This window comes from Cucurbita pepo, chromosome LG04 (genome assembly GCF_002806865.2).
Source record: "Cucurbita pepo subsp. pepo cultivar mu-cu-16 chromosome LG04, ASM280686v2, whole genome shotgun sequence".
Taxonomy (NCBI): Eukaryota; Viridiplantae; Streptophyta; class Magnoliopsida; order Cucurbitales; family Cucurbitaceae; genus Cucurbita; species Cucurbita pepo.
In genome coordinates this window covers 5,962,036-5,971,405 of record NC_036641.1, presented here as the reverse complement: position 1 = coordinate 5,971,405, position 9,370 = coordinate 5,962,036, and the positions used below count along the sequence as shown (strand labels likewise).

The 9,370-nt window shown below is 38.3% G+C and overlaps 2 protein-coding genes across 2 annotated transcripts; one reads left to right on the top strand and one right to left on the bottom strand.

Annotated features, from left to right (window-relative positions):
- On the top strand, positions 1 to 3,535 carry LOC111793784 (peptidyl-prolyl cis-trans isomerase CYP38, chloroplastic). Its single transcript, XM_023675824.1, has 7 exons — positions 1 to 333; positions 950 to 1,243; positions 1,333 to 1,532; positions 1,849 to 2,084; positions 2,225 to 2,367; positions 2,952 to 3,023; positions 3,101 to 3,535. Exons 1-7 carry the CDS (start codon positions 163 to 165, stop codon positions 3,326 to 3,328), a joined length of 1,344 nt encoding a protein of 447 aa, XP_023531592.1. The 5' UTR covers positions 1 to 162; the 3' UTR covers positions 3,329 to 3,535.
- A 766-nt stretch (positions 3,536 to 4,301) lies between these two features.
- LOC111793917 (serine/threonine-protein kinase HT1) lies at positions 4,302 to 8,408 on the bottom strand. The gene is made up of 6 exons (XM_023675994.1): positions 7,844 to 8,408; positions 6,902 to 7,023; positions 6,241 to 6,437; positions 5,920 to 6,094; positions 4,969 to 5,103; positions 4,302 to 4,813 (listed from the first exon to the last, which is right to left on the bottom strand). The coding sequence occupies exons 1-6, from the start codon at positions 8,133 to 8,135 to the stop codon at positions 4,607 to 4,609; spliced, it is 1,128 nt and encodes a 375-aa protein (XP_023531762.1). The 5' UTR covers positions 8,136 to 8,408; the 3' UTR covers positions 4,302 to 4,606.
- Between the last annotated feature and the right edge of the window lie 962 nt (positions 8,409 to 9,370).

The window sequence follows — 9,370 nt, the reverse complement described above, 5'->3', positions numbered from 1 at the left end:
CGCACAATCTGTGAATAATACACCAAACAATCGAAAAACCTTATCTCCATCTTCTTCTTCCCTATCTTCGAATCCTTTTCTCTCAACGATTTCCCACAAACAAGATCACAACCCCCTGATGTTATTTCACTGTTCAAATTGATTCTGTTTAACGTAGCGTTAATGGCGACCATTATCTCCTGTAAGTTCTGTTCGTCTCTTCTTACCTCCAAATCCTCCATACCTACCAGCCATTGTCGCTCCTCGAAGCTCTGGAATGGCGCTTTCTCCAAACGATTCGGCTCCAGATGGTCCTCCTACAATCCAATAAAATGTGAGCTTCAGAATGCGAAGGTGAGATCTCGTTCTTCAATTGCAATGTTGTTCGATTTGATGGTATCGAGTTTTGTTCTTGCCAATGCTGTAGCCTGTTGAACTCTGAGTGAATATGGCGTGGAGATTTTACCGTAACTGATTGGATTTGTCTTTTGTATGATATTTTGTTGCAAAATTGAACTTCTCTTGGAAGAATTCTGCTTCAAGTCATATGAATTTTGTTTGAATTATGAATTTAGTTGCTTAACTTTGATGATTCGGTGCCAAATTAGCCCAGTTCTTCACCATAAGCATGCTACATTATCATTTAGTGAAAATGATAAGAACTACTTAGGATCACAGTTTAAAGTTCAAGAACGTAATCATAACGTTTTAAAGTTTAGAAATCGCTCTGAGTTGGTTTAATGGTAAAAAATGACCGATATAATGAGTTTCGTTGACAACCAAATGTAATAGGATCAGGTAGTTGTCGTACAAGAATTGTCGAGGTGCATGCAAGCTAGACTAGACACTCACGTATACAAGTGATTAAACGGATACAAACATTGAAGTTTAATGATTAAATTTGGAATTTGACTTGTGAATTAAGAAATGAACAACAAATGGTTGAATGAGTTCATATTTTGTTTACCAGAAAAGCAGGCCATTTTGCTTGAAGGAGATTGCAATTTCAACGGCTTTGGCATTTAGTTTAATCACAGGGGTTCCTGCATTAGGCTCCTCTGCAGATGCATATGCAGCTACTGGTCCTGTAATTCCCGACCTGTCCGTGTTGATATCCGGTCCGCCGATAAAGGATCCTGGAGCTTTGTTGAGATATGCTTTGCCTATTAACAATAAAGCTATTAGGGAAGTTCAAAAACCACTTGAAGACATTTCTGAAAGCCTCAAAATTTCTGGAGTCAAGGCACTTGATTCTGTGGAGAGGGTAAGTTATATGATTGTTGTGCCTGTTTTTCTGCCTTGAAATAAAAAATGTTTCCAAATGGTTCTTAGACATGTTCTTTGTTGCTCTAGAATGTGAGGCAGGCGTCCCGAACGCTCAAGCAGGGGAAGGATTTGATTGTATCGGGGTTGGCAGAATCGAAGAAGGAACATGGAGTTGAAGTTCTTGGTAAACTGGAAGTTGGATTAGATGAGCTTCAAAAGATTGTGGAAGATAGAGATAGAGAAGCTGTTGCGCCAAAACAAAAGGAGCTTCTTAATTATGTTGGCAGGTGAGTAATAGCCATATTCTCCATGCTGATGGTTGCATTCTTATTATGTTGGTAAGAACTACTTCCCGATTCCCGACAATCTTCATCCGGGTTCTTCATCTCAACTCAGAGTAGCTTTAAGAAAGCCTTTTGATCCATATGTATGTTCGTCCTATCGGTGTTCTGAAGTCGTACAATTAAGAACGACACACCAGTTTAATGTCGAAATTGGGTTAGAAAGGACTAAGAAAAGATAATCGTCGTTAAATTATAATCTCATATATACCCTTGTCATTGACTGCAGCTGAGATCTTCGTGGGGCATTCGGTTTCTGCAGTGTTGAAGAAGATATGGTCGATGGCTTCCCGTATGAAGTGCCTGAGGAATACAGAAATATGCCTCTATTGAAAGGGAGAGCAGCTGTGGATATGAAGGTTAAAGTGAAGGACAATCCGAATGTCGACAACTACGTTTTCCATATAGTTTTAGATGGCTATAACGCTCCCGTAAGCTCTGGGAATTTTGTCGACTTGGTCGAACGACACTTCTACGATGGCATGGAAATCCAAAGAGGTATATATATAGAAGACTAGATTTACTTAATGAATATGAATATTATGAGAGATTTCTGTACTCTGTTGAACATGTTCACTTGACATCTTCCTATTATAATATGACTTAGCAAGGCCACGATATTTTTATCGTTTTTGCAGCGGATGGTTTCGTTGTTCAAACTGGTGATCCAGAAGGTCCTGCAGAGGGTTTCATCGATCCTAGTACTGAGAAAACCCGGACCATTCCATTAGAAATCATGGTTGATGGGGAGAAAGCACCATTCTATGGGGAAACTTTGGAAGTAAGGCCTCTTTTTCTTATTATGAGATTCCACCTCGGCTGGAGTGGAAAATGAAGCATTCCTCATAAGAATGTGAAAACCTCTCCCTAACCGACGCGTTTTAAATCCGTGAGGCTGACGGCGATACGTAACGGGCAAAAATAAACAATATTTGCTAGTGGTGGATTTGGACTGTTATAAATGATATCAGAGCTAGACACTGAGTAGTGTGTCAGCGAGGACACTAGGCCCCTAAAGGGGGGTGGATTGTGAGATCCCACATCGTTGGAGAGGAGAACGAAGCATTCCTCATAAGAATGTGGAAACCTCTTCCTTACATGCGCGTTTTAAAACTGTGAGACTGAAGGCAATACGTAACGAGCCAAAGCGGCCAATATCTGTTTGCGATGGGTTTGGGCTGTTGCACCTATATATTTAGGCATACCGAAATTATTAGGGATTTATTAGGTATACCGTATTCATTTCATACAATTTTCAGTTAAGCCACCCGGGTCTGCACGAGGCACGAACAAAAACTTTGTCGTAGTGAAGTTTGATTCTCTGCTCGAGTTTTAGTTATTAGTTTTATCATGTGTTTCAAACAGGAGCTTGGTCTATACAAGGCTCAAACAAAACTTCCCTTCAATGCATTTGGAACTATGGCCGTGGCTAGAGAGGTGATAATTCTCTCTCTTTCTCTCGCCCTTTCTTCTATGAGCGGCCAGTTTCATGTTGTTCGGTGCTTTCCATGCAGGAATTTGATAACAATTCAGGATCTAGTCAGGTGTTTTGGCTGCTAAAGGAAAGTGAACTTACTCCTAGTAATGCTAATATATTGGATGGTCGATACGCCGTGTTCGGTTACGTCACCGAAAATGAGGATTTTTTGGCGGATCTTAAGGTTGGTGACGTTATAGAGTCGATAAAAGTAGTGTCTGGCCTGGATAACTTGGTGAATCCAAGCTACAAGATTGCTGGTTGAGGAAGTTTGCCATGTGAATCAATTCATTAATGAGGCATTCAGCCTTATTGGTTATGAGTTCATAGATTCTTTGATAAACCCTTTTGAGGAACTTTGGATCGTAGTTTTCAGAATCGTTCTTTACCAACGATATGTATTTTTCTTGAAGTTGAAAGTTCAAATCATTGAGAAAAGAACGATACTCTAATCTTGCCTTATTTTTATGTACTACGTGCCTTCAAATTCTAATTTGTATCCACTTTTAATTAAAAAGAAAATACAAGGAAAACAAAAGTTTGGAGTTACACTCAAAAAAGCTTCATATAAACCCGACCCATATTGTAAAAGTCCAAGCTCACTGCTAGCAAATATTGTCCTATTTAGGGTTTCCTTTTCGAACTTTCCTGCAAGGTTTTTAAAACGCGTCTGCTAAGAGGAGGTTTCCATACCCTTCTAAAAAATGTTTTGTTCTCCTCCCCAATCGATGTGAAATCTTACAATCCCTCCCTTTCGGGGCCCAGCGTCCTCGTTGGCACTCGTTTGCTTCTCCAATTGATGTGGGACCCCCAATGCACCCCTTTAAAGACCAGCGTTTTTGTTGGCACACTGCCTTGTGTCCCCACCCCCTTCGGGACTCAACCTCCTCGCTGGCAAGCACTCGTTCCCTTCTCTAATTGATGTAGGACCCCCCAATCCACTCTTTTAAGGACCAGCGTTCTAGCACACTGTCTCGTGTCCCCAACCCCTTCAGAGCTCAACCTCTTCGTTTGCATATCAACTAGTGTCTAGCTCTGATACCATTTGTAACAGTCCAAGCACATCATTAGCATATTTATCATCTTTGGACTTTTTCTTTTGGACTTTCCCTCAGTTTTTAAAACGCGTATGTTCGGAAGAAGTTTACACACCCTTATAAACAATGTTTCGTCTCTTCTCCAACTCATGCGGGATCTCACACATATTGACGTACCGAACCCCTGACCAAGTCTTTTAATTGATGAAATTGTGAACTTTCCTTAAAAGAAAATCCACAGCATTGCCCAAATATTATTAACGAAGCTTTGTAATAATGTTCAATCCAAGTTAACAGAAGAACATTGAAGCTTTTATCTTTCTGGAAAAATTTACTCATTTTTTCTTCACAAGGAGAGGGAAGGAATCGCTACAACGAAAGAAAGCATATAGCTAGCTTATACCCTTCACTCTACTTGTTCCCTTCATTCTCAAGTTCCAGTTCCTTTTCAATTGGACAAATTACAATCCGAATCTTCGACGTTGCATTATTGCTGCTGCCATCGTTCAAGGACCTCGGTACCTGCGGAAGCAAAAACAGCCTTGAGACTGATCGATGGGGATCATACCTCCACCCTTCGATGTGTCAATTGCTTCCAACATGGTTACAACCTCATCCATCTCTGGACGCTTGTCTGGGTTAGCGTCCCAACATCGCTTCATTACATTTGCAAGCGAGCTCGGGCAACACCGAGGAATCTCTGGCCGAAGATTCTGCAATCAGAGAAGATGAGCTTTCATCTTCAGCTTGTGTTAAAGTTAGGTACATTGTCTATTCAGAATTAGATCTTATTGCTATTAGAATGAAATGGAGAAAGTTCAACCACAATTTCAAATAACTAAAGATATGATCTATCATTTCAACCGACCTGTCGGACAACCGCTGAAGTCACTTCCGAGAAGCTAAGGTCGGGATACGGCATATCGCAGCAGTATATTTCCCACAAACAGATGCCAAAGCTGTAGACATCACATTTCCTGTTATATGGATTGCCATTGAGAACCTGTCAAGTTTCAAGTCATCCCCAATGTCAGATTTGAAGGATAGCCAGAAGCAAAAGGCTAGCTGATGAACATTTATCCTAGCAAACAAACTGAACAGCAATCATAACGAAAGAAGGCTAAGCTTTTACCAATCATGCTAAAAGTTGAAAATGAATCCATGCTCCTATTTAATCTCTTAGCTTTCAGTTTTTTTTTCTTTTCAGAGCTCGTATAAGGTGAAACGAGTCTCATAGCCTATAGAGTAGCTCAACGAACTTCTGAGATCCCACATCGGTTGGAGAGGGTAACGAAGCATTCCTTATAAGTATGTGGAAACCTCTCCCTAGTAGACCATTCTAAAACCGTGAGGCTGACGACAATACGTAACGGGCCAAAGTGGACAATATCTGTTAGCAGTGAGCTTGGGCTGTACAGAACTCCACACAAATCACAAACCAACATTCCTATCTCAGATTTTACAATGGGGTATGTTTTCCAACTAAAGAGAAAGGTTTTTGCATTAACCAACTCAAAATCTAATTGTTTATCCACTAATTCAAAGGTTAGTAATTTCGTCCTCGCGACTTAACGGAGTAGAGCCAGATGAAGTAAGCTAAAGATTGAGCCACTGCTTTCTAATTGATGTTAGTTTTTCATTTGCACCATATATTTTACACTATGAATAAAGATATAAAAACCCCATCAGAAAGACTGGCTTAAAACCCCACGAGATTCAAGATACCGAATAGGGTAGACTAGTGAGAAGCATAAAATTCAACATAGCAAGAGCAGAAGAGAGGTTTGAGTTCAATATTCAAGGCAATTCGAGCATGTACCTCTGGAGCCATATAACCAAGGGTTCCAGTCTCGCCAGTCATATCATTGGGATTTGAGGCCTCGACACGAGCAACGCCGAAGTCTGCAATTTTTACCGTTCTTGTTTTGTCCAGAAGCATATTTTCTGTCTTGACATCTCTATGGACAATCTTCTGTGAGTGAAGATAGCTCAACCTACAAATGGCACCCACCTTGAGTTTAAAAGCACAAGTCTAATGTACAAAAAGTTGCAGATATCCAAGAAGTTCTAGAATTCGGAACTCTCTGGAAACGCAAAAAAAAAAAAAAAAAAGCCTAGAGATTCAGTATTGGAATTTAACCCTCTTGCAAGGTCTAATGCTAGCTGGACGACTACTTTGAACGCCAGCTTTTTCCTCCTGTTCTTTATGAGGTAAGATTTGAGAGCACCTCCAGGACAATATTCAACAACGACACAACAAATATTGCTCGGCATGCCAATTTGGCCATTTTCTGTTTGTACTTGTAGATCTGAGGAGCCTATTGTTGCTCCTATAAACTGAAAAAGTTAATGAAACACCATAAGTCATCTTTTAAACCTATATACAAATAACACCTTCAATATGGTACGTTTAGGTATGAAACACCAAAAGAGATTACGTTCGTATTGGCAACTAAGCCCATAGCTTGTCTCATTGCAGATTCAAGACACTTTGCTTAAAGATTTGAAGCCAATAACAAAGAACTTATAATGATTATTACTACGGCTACCACTTCATAATTTTTGTCCTATGAAAATGCAAAGAATGGAATCAGATGTATTCTCTCAATAGTCATAGAATCAAAAGGCAATTACCTAAGTAGAAGTGCTGATCCATGAAGAAATGGATAAGTGAACAAGGAAAGTAATCATAATTTCAAGCTTTCTTATGCCAAGTTGGTTTATTCATTAAAATTATAAGTTAATCTTGGACAAGGTCATGATGAAAGTCAAGCTAGGAAGAACACACCATCGAATCTTACCTTCGTAACGTTAGGATGGTCAAGCTTGTGCCAAACAACAACTTCTTGTGTAAAAGCTGCTCTAAGCGACGCGATTTCTGCCTCCGACCTATGACCCTCTTCACCCCAGTCAAGAAGTTTAACTGAGGAAATATAAACCAACCTTTTGTTTAAGCAGTGCCAAAACAAATTCCCCAAAAGTTCTTCAAAATAAGGGAAAAAGACCCAACAAAACAAAGCTTAAAACGATTACTAATTTAGGCAACTTAAAGATTCAGATACCTATCAATAAGTAACAAAAAATCCCATTAGCAATCGAGTTAATTCCTTTTTGGTGTTCTTCGTTTTCCAATTTTATGTGCAACTGTGTTCTTTAAAAGGGTGCATGTCAACAATTAATGGGGACACCCAAAAGTTCCAAAAAAAGAACAGTGCAGTAGTTAATGCAAGTAGCTGTCTGCTCAAGCCAATCTCGTGAATCAGTGTTTTGTTGAGGATAATATCTACAAAGAGACCATAACTCCAAAAAAGAAAAAAAAAAAAAGAAAAGAAAGCCAAATAGAACTCTCTCAGTTCTATCCAATTCAAAACAAGACAGAAAAAACTTCATGTTTGCAAACAATTGATGCAGCAGAAAAGTGTTTATTCTCATTTTGGCATAATATCAAACAGGTTTAGGGCATATCCTTCCTCAGAAGGCATCGATTCCTCAGCTATTTAAGAACTATGAGAAAAAACCCATTTCATTTATGAACAATCACCCAAAGAAATTCAAAATCAAAATCCTTATATGATCTTCCGCCAAATTCAGAATCAAAATCATTATATGATCAATGCAATTACAAAAGCCGAAGAAAACAGAATCAATATCGAGTGGCTTCAACCATGCATTTATGAACTGATTTTCTCAGAATCAGTAACTCATTCTTAAACAAACAGAGTAGAGGGAGAAAAATCCCGTACCAGCAACATCTTGGCCATCATAAATTCCACGATGAACAGTTCCAAAAGTACCACGAGCTATGACGCTTTTGATGATGAGTTTAGAAGGATCAATCTCCCATTCCTGCCTGGCGATCGGCAGCTTTCCACCACCACCACCGCCGCCGCCGCCGCCGCCTTCGTCTACCTTGCTCTTGTTCTTCTCCATAGTCCATGCTTTGCTCAAATGTCTCTGCAACTGCTCGTCTAAGCTCTTCAGATCTATCTGATCTGCCCTCACATACCCACCTCCAGTTTCACTCTTTTCCTTCATATTTCCCTCAAATTGGACAAAATCAGTGACAGAAATTGGAAGGCACAGAGGCGATTGTTCCTCCTTCGAGTACTGGAAATGATGATGGGTTCGTTCGTGAGTGTATTTCTGGGTTGGGTAGAGAGAGAAAGGGGGAAAAAGCGAGAGAAATTAATAATAGTGAGCACAAGAAAAGCACAAGTAGAGAGAGAAGAGTGAGTGTATTTTTCCTCTCTCCATGGATTTTGCCTGAAGAAGACGAGTGTTTTTTCAGTCCCACATCGGTTATTTTCTGCACTAACAAACGCTCTCTCTTTTATACACGTCCGTTTCTTCGCCTGCCCCTCTTCCTTTTGGACTATTATTGCTTCTTTTGGTCAAGTCACAAACTCAATATTATATATATATATATATATATATATATATATATATATATATATTACCTATTTTAGTTTTAAAATTTGTGTCTAATAAATTAGTAAATAATTAATATATATATATATATATAAATCGATAGTCGAACAGGGTAAAAAAGAAATGAAAACAAAGTTAAACAATCAAAACGGGGCGAGAACTGAGCCACTAGCAGACTTAAGTTTAAGGTCGTCCACTAGAACTGTCCACGAAGCGAGAGCGGAGAAGTTTTCCTCATCTCCGTCATTGCCTCCTATTTTATTTCTCATCAGCGCAATATTTTTAATTTATTTTTTATTTTTTGCAGAGATTTCGAGTATTGAGTTTCTCACGGGGAATTTTTCTCAGTTTATTTATGTATACATTTTTTTTTAAAAAATGTTCATGAATAATTTCCATTTTCGGTACAATTTCTATTTAAAATTAAAAAATACTGATAAATTTAATAATATTTCATAAGGAAAATAATAATATCATATTCAACTTAATATCTAAAAATTCAAATTTCAATATTACAATATAGCTTCAATACTTAAAAAAATATATATATTTATTAACTGAGTAAGTAAATGTATATTAGTGGGTTAGGGTGGGTGAGGATTGGGTTGAAAACGAGGAAAAAAAATGTTTAATATTTAAGGTTTGGAGATAATTTATGAGGTGTCGATATGGTTGATGCATTAATAACAATGACTAGAGTATGATTTTTTTTTTGATTTTTTTTTACAAAGGGATATTTTTTAAATAAAATATTAACAACTTTCATAAAATATTAAAAAAAAAAACTAATTAAAAATAAGGGTATTTTTTTATAGATTTTTTAAAGAAGGTTTTAAGTGTAA